Source organism: Anomalospiza imberbis, chromosome 9, assembly GCF_031753505.1.
Source record: "Anomalospiza imberbis isolate Cuckoo-Finch-1a 21T00152 chromosome 9, ASM3175350v1, whole genome shotgun sequence".
NCBI lineage: Eukaryota > Metazoa > Chordata > Aves > Passeriformes > Viduidae > Anomalospiza > Anomalospiza imberbis.
Window position 1 is genome coordinate 17,116,290 of NC_089689.1, and position 19,218 is coordinate 17,135,507.

Sequence of the window (19,218 nt, forward strand, 5' to 3'; positions counted from 1 at the left end):
CCGCTCAGCTATGCCAAGTATGTGCGCGGCGGAGCCGGGGCCGGGCGCGCGCGGCGGCGGCGCCATGGGTCGGTCGGGGCCGGGGCTGCCGGCGGGGCCGCCGCGGCGCTCGGGGGCTGCGCGCTCCCGCGGGCCGGGGGGCAGCGCCCGCTGAGCGCGGCGCGGAGGCAGCGCCAGGCATGGCCGACCCGCTCCGCAGGACGCTCTCCAAGCTGCGGGGCAGAAGGTCCCAGCGAGGCGCGGCGGCGGGCGCCGGGCACCGCCACGGCGGGGTCTGCGCCCCGCAGGGTAAGTGCTCGGCCGCGAGGCTCCGGCTGCCCGGCCGCGGCCGCTCCTCCACCTGCCGGCCAGCGCCGGACGGGGGCTCCCGCGGCGCCGGGATGCTCCGCGCCCGCTGCCCGGAGCGCCGCGCCGGGGCCGGGCGGGAGCTCGGGTCTCGGATCAGTCCTCAGCGGCGGCAGCGTGCCATCGGTACCTGCGCTTGTTCTGGGAACGGGAGTTCCTCGTGCAAGCGAGAGCTTCTGGGGCTTAGACCCGCGCTCTGTGCGCGTCCCTGCTCGTTGTCTTGTCTCCCACATCTGTTTGTCACTTCTCGGCTGCTCTTTGCCCGCTGGGGTTGGTTGGTTTGGTCGCTTTTTAAAGATGCACTCGAAATCTTACAGATCAATTTCCAGTTCCGTCGTTGTTCCATTTGAATATATAGGTAGTTACATCTTATAATTTTATTAGGAAACTTCGTGAAAGAGAACGTGTTTAAGTATCAGCCAGAAGAACTGAGAGTTGTTTGATCCATATATGGAGAGGCTGGATAAAGCTGTTCCCTGCTTCCATGCAATCTGCAAAGCAAGGCATGGTATCGTGCTGAAGTATTTTCTGTGCCCACGGAGTTGGCAGGAGGTCAGTTTTGCAGTTGAGTTGAAACATTGAAGCTTTGATTTCTCAGCATACACGTGTTGTTACTATTATGGCTTAACTTGAAATACTGATTTATTTTTTTGTCAATGGAGTGAAGGGTGAAGGAAATACCTGACTTTTTTTTTTTCCTTGAACACCATAGTGAAGCCTTTTGAAAAGGAACTGTTGTCATGTGTGGAGACAAGGTCTTAACTATATTAAATATATATGTGAAAATGCTAATAGTAGGCAACATTCTTCTGAATGAAGCATTACTCTAGAACAAAAAGTATGTTCCTGACCTGTATGTCTCTCAGAGCTTTGTATTTATTTAAAATTGACTCACTCCTGAAACAGCTAACAACATTGGGAACTAGCTCTGTGATATTGAGCCACTGGTTGTGCAGATACTTGCATGTGAACCAGTTTGTTACTAAAATAAACACAGGCATAAGGGCTTTCAGGATCAGGGCCAAGTTCGAATAAAGGGGAAGCAATGCTTGCAAATAGTGCTAGCAATTGCAGAAACTGCAGTTGGGAGATGTATGTGGAAGTGTATAATTTGGACGAGTTTCAGAGAGCATTTCCAGTCGATGACCTCTGGCAGCATGTGGCTGATGAGAGTTGGGATCATCCTGAGTCCTGCGGAAGGTGGAAGGTGGCGTGTCCCTTCGAACAGTCTTGGTGGAGGAGGCTGCAGGCTCCTGCTTATTGATGGTTCTGCACTAAGCTTTTGCAGATGGCTCGTTATGGAGATACCTGGGTGGATGTTGAAAACAAAGTTTTCTGCTGCTAGGACTGAAGGGCAGCTTTAGGCTCACACCAGATGTGTCGCTGGGTGTATGCTTAGCACACTGTACTGCTTAGGAGCCATTGTTTTGGGAATTGCAGACTGTCCTAACCAGCGTGGAAGGACCCGTGTTTCTGCAGGAAGTAGCAGATATTTTTGTTTGTGGAAATACAGCTCTCGGATGCTCCATTTATTTATGTCACCGGAGCAGGGACCATTCCAAGCAAGGACGTTGGGATAGCTGTCACTGGCAGGAGGATGCCTACCCAAGAAGTCCCTGACCCAAATAGGCTTCTTGGAAACATAGGCGTAGCCCTGTGCCCATTGCAGATTAGTTTCCTTTTGTTTAGTTCTTACTTGAAACTGTAGTGTGACAGTGTGTAAGGAGGAACAATTACAATGGCATGCTTCCATTTCCAGGCTGTGGGTAGGGGAAGGAATATGATTGCTGCCAAATCACTGAAATTTTGACAAGAGATCTGCATTCATATTTTCCTCAGATTCTGTTACCTGACTGACTTAGGCCCCAGTGTAGCAAAGCACTTCAGTGGAGGTGTGCAAAGGCTTCAAAAGGAGCATGATTAATTTTGTTAATTCTTTGAAACAAGTTAATTCTTCAAATCACAAACAGTGATAATACTGCAGTTTAGCTGAACAAGCAAACTATGCCTTTGAAAAATCACCAAATGATGAATCTTTCATCAAATAAAATGGTGGTGTTTCAGATCTTATCAAGGATCTCTTCTGTCATTAAAGTACAAACCTAAAAAGAGGGTCAAAGGGAAGATGTTCAAATGAGTCTTTTTCATGTCTCCCTTTCTACAGCAAACTTGGCTGGATTTATGGAGCTGCTCCTGAGTTCTTCAGAGAGGTGTCCATATTTTAGCATCCATTATTGGTGTGAAAATAATTCTTTGCTAAAGATAATGTTCAAGCAGTAATGAATGGCTACTTCCATCTGGAATTTCCTGTTGCAGAGGGCTTCATGTGAAAAGAGGTTGTCTGGTTGATGTGACCCCAGTTATCCCCGTTCAGCCTCAATGGCTGAGCGAGCCCAATGTGGGTTGTCCTTGCTGTGCAGAGCAGCATGAGGGTTGCCTGACCTGCTCCCTGATTTTAATTTGGATGTATGTGCAGCTTTTCTTCCAGTCCTAGTGCAGGGGTCGCAGCTCCCCAATGTGCTGCAGCCAGGGGGGGCATGGCACTGCTGCTGTGGAGCTTGGCTGTGTTCTGACAGGGGGCTCAAGTGTGAGTGGCACTTTCCATGGACAATTTAATGTTTGTCTGTTGCTTCAATGAAACTCTGGAGTTTTGGGAACAGTCAGTGGAATTTGTTTACTTCTCGCATGAAATTTTTGTTGTTTAAAAACTTCTCTACATTTCTTCTTTCTCCTTCATTTCTTTCATGATGGTGTGCTTTGTTTTATACCCCTCAAATCAGGGGATGCTTCTGTCTTAATTGCAGGATAAAGCTGGTTAGGACAGTCCTTTCTGGAGGTTCTTGTCACCTTTATTTATATAGAAATATAGAAATGAATATATGTGGGGTTTTTGTAGCTATTTAAGCAGGACATTGGGACTGTTTCTTCATTGGCATAACTAAACTGGAGAAGTACTGTGTAGTAACTTTTCGAACCAATTGCACCTGAACTTGGCAGAAAAAAGCAGCCATTTCTGTGGAAGTATGCATGACCTTTCAGCAGAGTTATCTCACTGCCATTTATCTAAATTGCGTGGTGTTAAAAATACAGCCAAACAAGCCTGGCTCTTTATTAGCTATGTGCACATTCTGCTTTGACAGGCTGAAATCTAATTTTGTGCTCATATCACCTTATCTTTTGTCCTTTTGGATGAGGTCTGATGCAAGTGTTATACGACAGCAAATGTATTCATCTGTCAAAAGCAAAATGATATTCTAAACATTTGTCTTTCCCTCTCTTTTTGCCTTCCTTTCTGGGTACAGATTTCATAGAAAATGTTTACATAGCTTCGAGAAGCAGGAAGGAGCCCGAGTGCCCCCAGGCCAGCGAGGTGCCCGAGCACAGGCTGCAGGTGAACAGCATCACCGTTTCCAAGAAACGCAGCTGGCTGCAGCAGAGCACCCACCGACGGCCCCCTCCTCCTCTGGAAGAAGAAAATGTCTGTAAGGAAGTGCACGGGGCCGTTATCCCGGTACCCAGATCGCCCGTCCCGCTGCCTGAGCCCGCAGTGCCGTGGGCACCCTCCACGTCGACCACGGGGCAGGAGCGCCCGGCGCGGAGCTGTGCCCTGCCGAGCCCGGCCGCGCTGAGGAGCGCTGCCTCGGACTGCGGCGAGGACGGCGATGCGGACGATGAAGGGGAAATATGGTACAACCCCATTCCTGAAGATGATGAGCCCAACTTGCCCGGGGTCCACCCTTCTGCTGTGAATAGCTTTGCTGTTGTGGGCTCCCCATCAGCTTGGTACAAAGCCCACCCCGGGGGTGACTCTGGGATGGCCACGAGTCCCCAAGAGGGACCCACACGCTCCGTGGAGAGCACGGGGAGCAGCTGGACGGCACAGCCCGGCGAGGGGAGCCAGGCGGATGCCGCGCAGCCCGGGGAACACCCGCAGCAGCCCCTGCAGAAGTTTGCCTGCAAGGCTCCCGGTGTGCCTACAGCAGAGGACAATCCTGCCTTCAAGTGTCCTTCCACAGGTAAGAGTGTTCAGGAGCATAACTATTTGGACCTCTCTTGTATTTTAGAGGAATAATAAACCTTTCTTATGTCTCTTTTCTCTTTTTCCACCTCTTATGTTATCAAGTAAACTTTTGGTGGAAATGCATGTCAAGTGCATTGAAAATGACTCAGGTTGTGAGACTGATGCCTGCTAAGTGCAGAGGTGCACAGTTTTTTCTCAGTCAATTTGTTCATGGCATGTCCTGGTGTGGTTAGCCTGTGTTCTCGTGTGCCCCCAGCTCACTGAAGACAAAGGTTTTATAAAACGAGCTTGCCGAAGCCTGGTAATGTGAGGACACACTGGGTTTTCCTTGTCAGCTGGTGTCTAGCCCTGGCCTTGGATTGCTGCCTCAAAGCTACTTAATGTCTGCAGAAGTTTCTTTAACTTGCTGTCTGGGACTTTTTAATAAAGACTTTTTGGTAGACCATATAAATGCTATTCATCACGTCGCTTTCTGTAATTACTGTCTTGTTGACTGTCTCAGGCTAATCTAATAGACTGGAGAAGAATGGTTTTCACTTTCAGAAGCCAGCCTCTTTGTTCCTTGTTATCTTTGGCTGAGTGTTTGATAGTCTCGTTTCCATAATTCCATTAGTGTGTGGATTCAGTAGCATATTAAGGATTTTTCCCAGTCTGTTAAAAAACCCCAAACAAATATAAAACCACACCAAACAAAAGTAAGTAGAAAAACTCTCCCAACCCTTTCCAAAAAGGTATTACTTTTAATTACCTACATGCCTTGTATTATCTCGACCTTAACTCTAGTGTCCTGTTCAAAGTTAGAAACAGCATAAAGTTCAGGAGAGAGGGAATTCCAGGTTCCTTTCTTTGGAGAAAGGTTACACTTCACACTGATATGTAAGAGCTTGTATTTCTGCCTGGTTCATCAGAAAGGACCTGAAACACTGGTGTGGGAGCCCAGGTGTGCATCACCTTCTGGAGGGGCTTCTTTTTGTGTTGTCCCCATCCAGCCTCACCATCCTGGCAGTCTCTGGCCTCATGTCCCTGTGTGCTGGGAGCTGCTGTGCCTGGATTCCTGGTGTAGAGATACTTCTTCTGGGAATAGGGTTTGTTTTCAAAGGCACCAGAGCAACTGCTGTAAACAGCAGAAGAAAAAACTCTTGGTCTTCTGGGGGCTCACATTTTGTTCTTTTCATGGAAATGCTGCAGATACAAGCATATTTGTAGTTGCAAAGTATGTTAAAGTTTTTGGGCATTTATTACAAATAGCTCACTTTATAGCTGTTTTAAATACTTAGAACAGTTTTATTTGCTTGCAAGACAGATGAGATAATATGTTCTTTGGTAGATTTTTGTCGTTGTGGGGGCTCTAGATGCTTTGTAGAGGTCACTAAGTGTGGTTATTTAGGAAGGCCACGTGTGTCCTGTGAACTGCTTGACCTCCATTTAGTTAGTTAATCTCTCTATACGTGGGTGACTGTTTCTTTTTTTTTAAAGAAGTTAGTCCGTTTCTGTAAGAAGAAAAATGTCAAACTTGTTTTCATACTGAAGATGCATTTATTTCTGAAAGCAAAGTTGTCCATTTCAAGAGTTTCCTGAAACTGGGAGAGAAGTTATGAATTTCACCTGATTGTTTGTTATGTATTTAGTTAATTAATGTACTTCAAATGCAGCTCTCTTACATGTGTTGGGTGGTGATCACATTGAATAGATTAATTGATGATGAAGTGGATCCCTGCTGCTTAGTAATTGGCTTTATTATGGAGAAGTGGCTTAGTTCTTTTTAATCCAGTTAAAGTATCTGCAGTTATTTTCAGTCAAATTTAAAATGACAGCTCATCCATATAAAATTACTACATGAAAGGCACCATGGCCAATTTCACTTTATTTGTGTTAGGACCTTGTTTGAATTATACAGCTGGTATGAAATGGATGTCTCTGTTTGTAGAGAGCTGGGTACATTAAGCAGTAACTCTTGAAAAATAAGAAATTAAAGCTTTGGGGAAAAGTCTCCTTACCTTTCTTATTGATGTCATATATAACATGTCAATATTAGTTAGCATTGGAGCCTAAATGTTACATTTTGAGAAGCACAGACAGAAAAAAGTGGGGCAGTACAAAATCCAACAAAATATATATTTGTTTATTTTGTCATTTGCTGTTTTCTTCTTTGGACAATGGAAACAATTTTACCTTTAAAATTTTAGACATTTTTGCCTTACTTGGATTTCCAACTTTGTCGAGATAAAACAGTAATGCCTTTTTTTTCTTTTTGCTTACTTTTTTGAGTCTTTATTCGAGAGGAGATTTTTAATTGAAAAGAATAAATGATAGAATTCTGTTATTTTGGGTCTTTCCAAACAGAGCACCAAATAGATATTTCCTGTAACTGTTACCAGTACAATGGATCACAGTTGTAGAGGTGCTAATTTGTTCCATAGTCTTAATTTACACTGCTACCTCCTGGAATTAATCTGGTTACTTTCTACAGTAAATGCCATTTATGTTAATAGGATTTGTCAGGTAATTCCTTAGTGGATAATTCTGTCCTTGCTGGTTTTAAAAACAAAACTGATTAGAAATAAGGCACCCTTATAGCAGAGCTTGGGGAAAAAACAACATGTATTTTCTTTATAACACGTATTCAAAAGGTAGGAGTAAGAAGGTAACTTGGTTCCAAGTTAATAATGTAAAAACAGCCCAGCTTAGGCTCTTAGGTCTGTGGGAGAAGAATTTAAGTGAAAAGAACCCTGGAGGCTGTTTTTAATTATGTGTCTCCTTGCACAGACAAAATGGTTATGATTGAAAAATATATTTGTTTTTTTGTTATAAATGCAATATGAGAAATTCTTTTCACTGTAAAATGTTGAAGTAAATTTTCTTTATAACTCTTTAGGACTGAGCTCTTAACTGTATGTTTTATAGATGTGCGTATCACCTGCAAATTGTTGAAGAAAAGCATCCCTTTGCAATGTGGGCTCCTGAGACAGATTTACACCATGGAGCTCTGAATAGTGCCTTCTGAAGAATTTGCAATATTTTTGCTTTTGGGGAAGATAGCTGTTGGTATTAGTGCCTACCTAATAAGTGGAATCATCTCATGTATCTGTATCTGAGAGACATCCTGGTAGGACCAGTGCATTGAACGTTGCCAGGATCTGGATTGTGCTTTTGCTACTAAAAATGTACTTGAGTTAGCTGTCTGGGTGGAAAATCCTGGTAAGAATCACTGTAAACAATTTCTTTCCAATGTTATGGCAAGTGAAGATGGATCCCATATTCCCACTTAACCCTGATATGTGCCAACTGGAACTTGGCTTAATTCCTATTAAAACTACAGGGCTCTTTCTCCACTTAGGCTATGACCATTATCCTAGTTTCCAAAGTACATTTTGGGGCCAGTGTATGCAAATATTTTGCATGCTTACATGTTGCAGGCAAGCTTCCAGCAATATACATAGAGCATACTGGGCAGCAAATGCTATCTACACCTTTTCTTCCACATGTTACAAGTATTATTTTTGAAATTTATTTTTTTCCCAGATGGAAGATGCTTTGCGGTTTTTTCAAGTGTAAGGAGCTTTGATTTCACAAGACACAAGTGCATTGATGTGAAATACTTGCAGAAAGTGTGAGATACCAAATGGTTCAGGATTTGGCAGAAAGGTCCCTCTGCTCCTTCTTTTTCCTGCAGAGGTGAAGCCAGTTTTTAGGTGGGTTTTCAGGGAGTTTGTGCACATGCTTTTGGAGGTAAAGGACTTATTCATGAATTTGTCTTGGATTCATGGGGTGACAATGCCATGAAGACCTGCTGGTGAGAGAAACAACAGGATGTAGCACTGTGGAGTGGGAGCAGTTACGTCAAAATAATTATTGCCTTTTTCAGTTTCTGATTTGTCCTGAGTAACTGTTTATATCCTCTGATGGGGAAAACAGGGGCAGAGCTGCTTTTCATGCAGTGGAAGACCCAGAGAGGAAATGTTTGTGAGAGGAGCCTGAGCAGACAGTGCTTGGCATCGCCGCGAAGCTCCGCGAGTGCCTTGGTGCAGCTCCAGCGTCTGAGCAGAGCCGCCTGTGGTTCATGTGCAGGGTCATTAATGTTTAAAATATCTGCAGCAAACTCATGCTGGTTTGGAGATACTGAACTCTTTGAATCTGTCAGTAAAGTGCTGTTACACGTGCTTGCTCCTCTCTGCAATGAGATAGCTCATGGTGGATGCTCCAAGGATCACCACCAGGATGAGAAGCAGGCACTGGTCAGCCCCTTCACCTCTCGTGCCTGAGCCTTGGGGGCGTGTGCTGTAACTACCTCCCATTTCAATTAGTGCACTATTTTAAGCAATGTATTTTCTGTCTTTTACTCCTGTAAACGTGATCCCTGGGTTGATTAGTTCATCACAATTTTATCAGTATCAGTGTGTATAGTAATCAAAGGAAACAAACTATCTTTACAAAATTCCGAGGGTTTTTTTTTTACCATTTTAATAATTTCTGCATTCCTTGACTCTGAAGCAGAATGTGAGATAGGGACTGCATTGGTCAAAGTAGTAATTTATAGAGGTAAAAAAGACTTCTTTACATGTTAAATGCAGAGATTCTTCCATTCAGTTAGATAAGTAATTAAGATTTTACATAGAAATAATTGCTTTTTACACAGTTTTTTAAAGTGATTTTTAGTTTTTTAATTTTCTTTTGCCCAGTTGCTGATGTCGATAGAGGTGATGCTTACCTTACGTCTTAATTGAAGTTGCTTCAATTTGATATATCACAAGTTGTTCTCACAATGACATTCTCTCAATGACAGTTCTGCTCTGAGGTTTTATATCAGAACAGGTCTAGAACTGTGCCTGCACCTGAGAAACTTAACAGCCTTTGACATCAGTGGAGCGGATGTGCAGTTTGTCAGCTGAGGATCCAGATCAGTATCTCTTGTGGATTCTACCACAGAAAAACAGTAGCCTTCTTTCACCTATTGTTTGCTACAAGAACGGTTTTGAGATATTTGGGCTCTTCTATTTTGATTTGCTACTTTTTCCCTTTTAATACATTAACTCAGTATTTCCAATAGGTGTGAGAGTGGCTGTTTGATACTTCAATAGCTTGGTGTACTAAGCAACTGATAGCTTTCTGACCAACTTATTCACCTCAACTTGTTGCCCAAGAATAAATTGCAGGTTTTCTGAGTAACTTTAAAATAACTCAGAAACCCTGTCTTAAGCAATGGGGGATGCGACACATATAACGGGGTAATCAAATGTGCCTGTAAAACAGCATGTGTTGCTGGCAGTGGGTAGGACAGTAGTAAATGTGCCCAAGCACATATAAACAGCATTAGACAGGGTCAGACAAGCATGTTTACTGTGCTAAATCACTGCATATGTCTGGCAGGGGCTGTGTTGTAAGTGCTTGAGTCTGAGCCCTCTCTTCCCTTGGGGCAGTGTTGTGTAGGGCTAGGTCTGCTCAACTGAGGGGGCACCAGTGACTGTTCTGTTGACACCTGGATGGATGGGCTGGCAGAGGGACCTGTCTTGTGAACCACTGTGGGCTCTTCATGTTTCTGTGGCCATGGAAAGTCTTTATGCTTTCACACAGCCACACTGCTGAGCAAAGTAAAGGTGGCTTTATACTCAAGCTGAACCCACAGCTGATGTTACACACATTTACTTGGGGTGTCAATTCATTTTGACTTGAATTGCACTGTCCTCCAAAAGCTTTTTTTTTTTTCCTGTATTCATACTGCTGAAGTGTCAGAAGGCAGAAGGTAACTGTATTAAAGCCAGTATAATAGAACAGCCCAGGCTGGAGAGTGATCATCTGGCTCACCCTTCAGGGGAACAAGGAGCCTAAATGAGACCACCTACCCCCACACCCCCTACCACTGCACTTGCAGTTTGGAAACCTGCAGTGGTGAAGACTCTACCATGTCCCTGGTTGTTTCCATGGATTGAGTGTTCTCACTGTAAAATAGAAATGTTACATACACATACAAATGGTCAGCTGCATATGTAAAACTGACCATCCCCATGCTGTCCTGGTGCAACAGGTGCCTCTTACGTTTTGTCTTCTCCTATCACCCTTCTGTAAGGATATTTTTAATGTCTAACTGCTGTTTGCAGCACAATCTTGTAATTTACTTGAGAAAAGAGGTGCAAGTCAGTTTTGCTGTCACCCTTGTGAGAAAGGTGCGTCAGATGGGTAGGCTGGGAAGTGAACTGTTACTGGACTGTGCTGTGACTCCTGCAGCTTGTTCAGAGTTGTCATGTACACTCTTTTAAAACTGCGTGCATACCTCAGCACATTGCTGGCTTTAGTGGAACAACATGTGGCTCAGTGCTGATGGGAATACCATTCTGCATAATACTCGACTGTTAAGTTTCCTCCAGCCACATATTTCACTTTAACTGTTTGGTGCTGAACGCAGCAGAAGTTGGGCACATAAAAGTCATAGTGTTAGATTGACTCTTTGGTTTTAATGAGTTGGGGGGGAAGTTTAATTTGCTGGCCTGCTTTTCCAAGCCTGTGCCAGAGAGTTTTGACAGAAAGGGGAGATTAATGTTAGAGGCTGCCGTGTGGCAGTGATTGCTGTAGCGTGCTCCACGCCAGCCCACCAGTGGGACCGTGCGGTGATTTGCAGTACAAGGGAAGGCTTTGTCTGCCTTTATCTAACACCACATTTCTAACTAGCTGCCTGCCAAAAAAGCACAGCAGGCATGCTAGAAATAGCCCTTCCCCTGCAAGGGAGCTACTTCCATGAGATGCAGGATTAAATGAATTTTCTTCTTTTTCTGTGGAAAACAGATTCTATGCATTATTCTTCGTAACTGAAACTTGCTTTTATAAAGATACTCTTTTAAGCAACTGTCTTCAAAAGCTACTTAATCCAAACTTCTATTGAGACTAGAACTAGCCTTTGTAGGATTTTTCTTGGAAGGGGGCGAGGGAACCAAAACCACAGCAGATGACTTTGGTCAAAGACCAGATTGCCTGATTTAGCTGTTAAGGCTTGGTGAAGTATAAAAAGTACATTACAGTCCAGTGGTGAAAATTAATTTGAATGCATAAAGCACTTGTGAGAATAATATGCTGTGGACTTGAAGAGATTAGTTTAGAATTAAAGTACTAAGTCCTTGGCAAATCCGAAGTAGAAACTCCTTTAAAGTATGGTTTACTGAGCATCTTGGGAAAACAACACTTCTATTTTTTTATATGCTGTATACAGCCTCCTTTTCCATGGCTAGCAAAGGGGAATGATGGATGGATAAAGGTGTTTGAGTTTCTGTGAGCTGCCTGGGCTAATTGCTTCACAGCGGGTTGGTGTGTTTAGGGGCTCTGTAGAACCCCAACCTGCACAGGCAAGGCCACCCAGTCCTCTTGGGAGCTGCTAACATTTGAAAATGGTGATGGGGATGGCTGTTGCTAGCAAGAGGCACTCTTTGTTTCTTAAGGGGAGGAAAAGTGACTCTAAGTGAAAGTAATCATATAATTTTATTAATATCTATCTATCGTTCTGGCCTCAGCTTCCCTCCTGCATGATTTCTTAACTCAGGTAAATTGATCGATTTTCTTACAGTTATTACTGCCTCATGCTGGTAAAAGTGAGAATGACTTGAGCAAAACTTGGTATTTGCATTTCCTTGAGTATTAGAGCATGAGGTGAGCCACAGGTTCCTGTCTGTTTGCAGTACTGGCTTATGTCTAATTGTGTTCCTTAATTAGCTGTTCTTTACTGCTGAATTAAGGAAGTGTTGTTGGTTTGGTTTTTTCTTCTGCTCTTTTTAGTGTCAGTGCTTGCTGTTCTATTTTTTTTTTCTTTTTGGTACCTTGAAAGGGGGGTGATTTCCTGTGAGGATGTCACTTGGGAGCTGTCTAATTTTAAACTCTCTTGTGGGATGGTTGTGCCAGGAAACATGGAAGGTTACTGGCAGGCAGTGAAATGAGGCAGTGCAGGATGCAGCTTTTGGAAGGAATAAATCCTACATCATGCTGTAGAAAGGAGAAGCTAAGAGAAATGAAAGAAAAGGTGTGAGACTGCCTGCATCTACACAGGAGTGATTTAGGGCTCTTTGAGGTGATAGAGGGACACAAAGAGCCATATTCTTTACTAGAGACAAGTGTCTTTCCTCTAGACATAAGAGCAGTGGCAGTGCCGATGTGTTGGCTGTGTAGCTAACTGCTCTGTAGACATGGGTGCCTTTGCCATATTTCCAGGATTTTTTCGGTAAGTCTGGTTTCCTTGCACTTGTGCCCCAGGAATGCAGCCATGTGTGCTTGTATGGGGGGTGCAGCACAAATGGGTCGAGCTGAATGCAGCGGGTGCAATTGCTCATTTGTTTATGTGTAGTTTCTGGCCCTTTCATCTCCATAAAGCAGAACAAATCTGGCTTTTGATAATGAATTGCCAAGTTTGGCTGAACGAGTCAGCAGAGCACAGCTTTCCGAACACTTGTGAACATCTGACTGAATGAGTGATGGTTGTCTGAATGAATTGTACTTATCAGGTTATGAAAAATCGTACATGCTTTCCCCAAGTTCAAGATTTATTTTTTCATTGCTGAGAATTGCAGTTTGAAAATTATTATTCCTTCTCTTTTCTTCTAAAGGGTTTGGAGCTGCTCTTGCACGCAAGCCTGATATACCCTCCACAGAGGTTTCTCCTCCAAGTCCCAGTCCCCTGAAAAAAAGCGGATCAATCAACTGGCCTTTCCCTGATAGAATTAAATCTCCCAAGACTGTGAGGAAGCTTTCCATGAGAATGAAAAAGCTGCCAGAGCTGAGCAGAAAGCTGAGTGTGAAGGGAAGTTCAAGCCATAGTGGTTCAGATAATCCTCCTTCCCTGCTGAAAAGTAGCTGCCAGGATACAAGCCATACAGTGTCTTTGCCTTCTTCTGGAAACTCAACCACAGCTGCCAGCAGGAATGTGATAAGCCGTTACCATCTTGACAGTAGTGTGTCCTCACAACACACCTACAAAAAGAAGAGCTCAAGGAGCTCCAAATCCTTCAATAAAGGTGGTTACCTGAGTGATGGTGACTCTCCTGAGCTTTTAACAAAATCAGGTAAACACAGAGATGAAACCAAGTGTGGGAAAGGAAAGGAGAGCCTTCCAAGTAACAGTGGTAAACCCGAAATAGATATTGATGCTTTCAGACACTACAATTTTTCTGATCAACCCAAGTGCTCTCAGTACATCTCTGGACTCATGAGCATTCACTTTTATGGTGCTGAAGACTTAAAGCCACCACGAATAGACTCAAAAGATGTCTTTTGTGCAATACAGGTTGACTCAGTAAACAAAGCAAGGACTGCCCTGCTCACATGTAGGACAACATTTCTTGACATGGACCACACATTCAACATAGAAATCGAAAATGCTCAGCACTTAAAGCTGGTGGTGTTCAGCTGGGAACCCACCCCACGGAAAAACAGAGTGTGTTGTCATGGAACTGTGGCTCTTCCCACTCTCTTTCGGGTCACCAAAACACATCAACTGGCCGTCAAACTGGAGCCCAGGGGGCTTATTTATGTCAAGTTGTCACTCATGGAGCAGTGGGAGAACTCTCTCGATGGCCTTGACACAGACCGTGAGCCTGTGATGTTTGGGGTGGATGCTCGGAAAGTTGTAGAGAAGGAAAATGCAGGCTTGATGGTGCCGCTTTTGTTGCAGAAATGCATTCTGGAGATTGAAAAGAGAGGCTGTCAGGTACTGTGCATATTTTAATCTCTTTTGTCAATATTTCTGTGTTGAGATAACTGTTGTTGCAGAGTAAATAGTGAGTGGAAGTGGGGGAAATTAAAAATATCTTTTCAAGTCAATTTTTTTTCCTTTGCTGCTTGTGTGTGGTGAACACTGGCTATTGTAATGTGGGGAGAATAACAGGGCTGTGTGCAATCGTTGCTTCCAGCTTGGCCTTTGTAGAGGAGAAGTACACTTGTTCACAGGAGCTGCTCCCAGCAGAGCTTCAGGAGTGGGGATGGTGAAACAAAGCTGCAGCTCCCAGTGTGTAGAGTCATCCTCAGAAAGCAGAGATCAGTTGAGAACTTGAGAATGTTTGACCCCTGAGACATGGGTCAGTCTGTAGGGACACACATCTAAATGCAAAAATGGTATGGTTCGCTGCTTGCTCAAACCCAAAGCTGAGACACTCTGTGCAGTGACACAGTGAGCCCATCTTTTGGTGCAGTCTAAAGCCAGTGTGCCTGAGACCCCTCTCTGCCATCACTTGTACACAGCATTAGGATGAGTCCCTGAGGGGCTGAATTAGTTCTTTCCCCACACCACCACTCCTTCTCTTTCTTCAGGTTGTTCTCAAAATTTGGAGTGCTGCAAAGCAGAAGTGCCCAGTGACTTTTTTTTCATCCCATTATTGGTTGCTATAATCTAATGAACAAAAATATGTATGAGAAATGAGGTACGGAAATAAATCACTGGTTATGGGTGCTAGACGAGAGGTCTGTTAAGAAGGACTATGCACAGTCCTAAGTTCAGATGTTCCCCTTGGCAATTAATTTGAAACTGGTGGGAGGACTCTTGCCTGCTGTTCCACAGCAGACGTGAGCCCTCCTTGTCTTTTGCACCTGTTCTCACTCAGGTGAAATTGAGAAGTAGTCACACCTACCAGTGTTGCTATTTTAAATTGCTGACAGGTTGGATATGCTTGCAGGTGTGATGAGATTAGCTCTGCTGTTTATAACCCAGGTCATGAACTACAGAGGGAAATGGAACTTCTATGTGGTTCTTTTGCCAAAAGTCACGGCTGGTATTGGCTGTCTGATTTTTCTTGTGGATACTTCTCCTAACATCCAAATCATTGGAAAAGAGAAGTTCTATTCTTTCTAGTATACGTGTCCTATGGTTTCAGCACTTTAATATGGGCTTATTAGCACCTAGTCATGCAAATGATATTGGGTAATCAAGGCAACACTGGTAATGAAGCAATTTGGTTATCTGAATTGAATTATCTGAATGTACCTGATGCTTTTGAGCATGAAATCTATTTTTGTATTTGCACAGAGAGAACCAAAACTGCAAAATATACTGTTAACTTCTTTTAACCATGTGCTTGTCTGATGTTTTTGACTTTCCTATAGACTGCAAATACTGTCATGGTGCATAATCTCCACCTGAATTTCAGATGTAGCATTAGGAAACCTTAAAAGTTTAAAAGAAGTTAGGCATATACTAGATCATATTCAGTCTTGAGAAGGGGGGAGTACAAATTCCATTGGGTAACTTTCCATTTATTTATACAGGAATTAATATATGACCAGAAAAATACTTTTGCTTGCATACCTTCATTCTCATGGTCTTAAGACAGTACAGGTGGAGTTCTTTTGTTTTGGATAATTTTTTGTCTTGAGTCCATGGTAGTTTTCAATTAATCTTTTACTGCTCAGTACAGCTGCTGATAATGCTAATTAAAAAAAAAATATTTCTAAGAATTAGTTTTGTAAGATCATAATAGTACTTTGCATAAATGGTGCTGATGAAAATGAAAAATAATGATAAAATGGAAAATTTCAGTACATGAAAGCACATGATTTAAGTGGCAATTTAGTTGAAGACTGGTGTGGGTTTCACACCTATCACCTTAGGCATGCTAAATAATAGCTGTTTTGCAGAAAACTTTCAATATAATTTGAAACACGTGGAAGCCAGCATGTTGTCAACTTTAGAACAACACATTATAGGTATAATAATGGAGTAGTCATAATTGTCTCGAAACTTTAGTTAAGGATATAAAAATAGATTCTTATTTTTTTACTATATAATGTAATACTGTATGAACATGCTTTCACTTACTTTGGGTTTGTGTTGATTTATTAATTAATTTGTAACTTTCCTCATTTTTAGTATGGAGTCAGTTGTATGACTTCTTCTGCTAATGATTAATGACTCTATTTGTACTGCAATTTCGCTTACATAAAGCTGTAAACACTTCTCACTTTTTCTGCTGAAGTTTGAATTCTATTTTGTATAATTAAACAATTATGCCAGGAAAAATAATGATGATCTGAGTAAGTAGGGGGAGAAGCAAATACTTGTTTAATCTGTTATTTCTTTCTTGATTCTGCATAAAAGCAAAACATTAAGCAGTTCCAATTTAGAACCTGTGTTATGTCAATAAAACACTACTCAGCACGTTGACTGTTGAGAAAACAGGGGCATCCTTCTCTGCCTGCTCCCAGCCCCTGTGTCCCAGGAGGTGTCTGATCCTGTGTGGGGTGATGGTTTCCACCATTCGGCTGTCCCAAGCTGCATTCCCAAACAGCTGCTGCTGTCGGGCTCTCTGGATGGCACAGCACACGCTGCAGTACCAGCTGCTGCTGTTGCACTCTCTGGATGGCACAGCACACGCTGCAGTACCAGCTGCTGCTGTCGGGCTGTCTGGATGGCACAGCACACGCTGCAGTACCAGCTGCTGCTGTCGGGCTGTCTGGATGGCACAGCACACGCTGCAGTACCATCTGCTGCTGTCAGGCTCTCTGGATGGCACAGCACACGCTGCAGTACCAGCTGCTGCTGTCGGGCTCTCTGGATGGCACAGCACACGCTGCAGCACCAGCTGCTGCTGTCAGGCTCTCTGGATGGCACAGCACACGCTGCAGTACCAGCTGCTGCTGTTGCGCTCTCTGGATGGCACAGCGCACGCTGCAGTACCAGCTGCTGCTGTCAGGCTCTCTGGATGGCACAGCACACGCTGCAGTACCAGCTGCTGCTGTCGGGCTGTCTGGATGGCACAGCACACGCTGCAGTACCAGCTGCTGCTGTCAGGCTGTCTGGATGGCACAGCACACGCTGCAGTACCAGCTGCTGCTGTTGCACTCTCTGGATGGCACAGCACACGCTGCAGTACCAGCTGCTGCTGTTGCACTCTCTGGATGGCACAGCACACGCTGCAGTACCAGCTGCTGCTGTCGGGCTGTCTGGATGGCACAGCACACGCTGCAGTACCAGCTGCTGCTGTCGGGCTGTCTGGATGGCACAGCGCACGCTGCAGTACCAGCTGCTGCTGTCAGGCTCTCTGGATGGCACAGCACACGCTGCAGTACCAGCTGCTGCTGTCGGGCTGTCTGGATGGCACAGCACACGCTGCAGTACCAGCTGCTGCTGTCAGGCTGTCTGGATGGCACAGCACACGCTGCAGTACCAGCTGCTGCTGTTGCACTCTCTGGATGGCACAGCACACGCTGCAGTACCAGCTGCTGCTGTTGCACTCTCTGGATGGCACAGCACACGCTGCAGTACCAGCTGCTGCTGTCAGGCTCTCTGGATGGCACAGCACACGCTGCAGCACCAGCTGCTGCTGTTGCACTCTCTGGATGGCACAGCACACGCTGCAGTACCAGCTGCTGCTGTTGCACTCTCTGGATGGCACAGCGCACGCTGCAGTACCAGCTGCTGCTGTTGCACTCTCTGGATGGCACAGCACACGCTGCAGTACCAGCTGCTGCTGTCAGGCTCTCTGGATGGCACAGCACACGCTGCAGTACCAGCTGCTGCTGTCGGGCTGTCTGGATGGCACAGCACACGCTGCAGTACCAGCTGCTGCTGTCGGGCTGTCTGGATGGCACAGCGCACGGTGCAATCACTGGTCCCTTGGCAGGCAGTGCTGATGTGGGCTGCTGTTTGTGCTTGCAGGTGGTGGGGCTGTACCGGCTCTGTGGCTCGGCAGCAGTGAAGAAAGAGCTTCGAGAGGCGTTTGAGAGGGACAGCAAGGCTGTTACTCTTTGTGAGAGCCAGTACCCAGATATTAATGTCATAACAGGTAACACATTTACTTGTTTTTCTTCCAACAGAGTTGTGCCATGTTCCCATGTACCTTTAAAAGGGCGAAATTGTGCTTTAAACTCTTTCTGTTGTCATTTTAACGAGCTTTTAACTTCTGCTGAAAGTTGGGTGGGAATGAGTGCAGTTACTGTGTGGATATGTAAGTATGGATGAAGTGGCAGTGATTTTTAGGGAGGGGAGGACATGGAAGGACCTGTTTTCAGTAACTGCTCCACCAGGTACAGAGGAAAGTGGGTCTGAAAGGAGCTGGGGTCTTGGAGCTGGTTAAACCTCTGCCACTGGTTTGTATTGGAGCAGATCTGGAAAAGCTTGGTTGTGATCAGGCTCCTCTGCTGTGCTGGTGGATCCTCACCATGTGACCCAGGGTTACCTTGGATCGACTGTTTATGTTGGAGATTGCAGGAGTTATGGAAGCAGATGTCTCATTATATTGTTCAGGCTAGTGCAGGACAGACAACAGAGGTGCAGGAAAGTGTCTTGATTTGATAACTACTGTTTTCAAAACCTTGCTAAGCTTTCTCCCACTCCCTGGAGTGGCCTTTCACATGGTGTCACTCAGCAAGCTCCAGGCACAGGTAAGAAGGTCCTGGGAAGCCTGTCTGCATCAGCATCTTACATGGCTCTCTTTGCAGGAGTTGCACTGCAGAACTGAAGTAAGTTGTTGAGGTTTCTCTGGTTTGCTAAAAACTGGAACAGTTTTATAACTATTGATACTTGATATAAGCTAAAGTTGATCTAATTTCAGGCATCACTGAGTAAGCCAGTTGCTCTGAGAAATTGGTCAGAAGCATTCACTTCCTGTATATTGAGGGATGGAAAATGTAACAGTAGTTGGGGTATAAATTTTCTGTGCCAAAACCCTTTCTGCAATATCCAACATCCAGCTGTATAGAAGAGTTATACCCTGTTTGGCGGTTTATTTCATTTCAATGTACTGGAAATTAATTTTATTCATTACATTTTATGATGATACGATCTGTTATCAGAAGATAATACCCAGTGACATTTACTGAGTTACATAAACCTCTTGGTTCAGAGCATGCAGCCAGTCAGTTCGCCTTACTTGCCTTGGCTGATTTTGCTG

At 44.4% G+C, this 19,218-nt stretch overlaps 1 protein-coding gene across 1 annotated transcript in view; it reads left to right on the forward strand.

Annotated features, from left to right (window-relative positions):
* SYDE2 (synapse defective Rho GTPase homolog 2) overlaps nt 1–19,218 on the forward strand; it is a 29,252-nt gene continuing 10,034 nt past the window's right edge. Inside the window, exons 1-4 of the mRNA XM_068199902.1 lie at nt 1–288; nt 3,648–4,361; nt 12,946–14,045; nt 17,985–18,111. Coding sequence (XP_068056003.1) covers nt 180–288; nt 3,648–4,361; nt 12,946–14,045; nt 17,985–18,111 — 2,050 coding nt within the window. The 5' untranslated portion in view covers nt 1–179. The remainder of the gene's footprint in view (nt 289–3,647; nt 4,362–12,945; nt 14,046–17,984; nt 18,112–19,218) is intronic.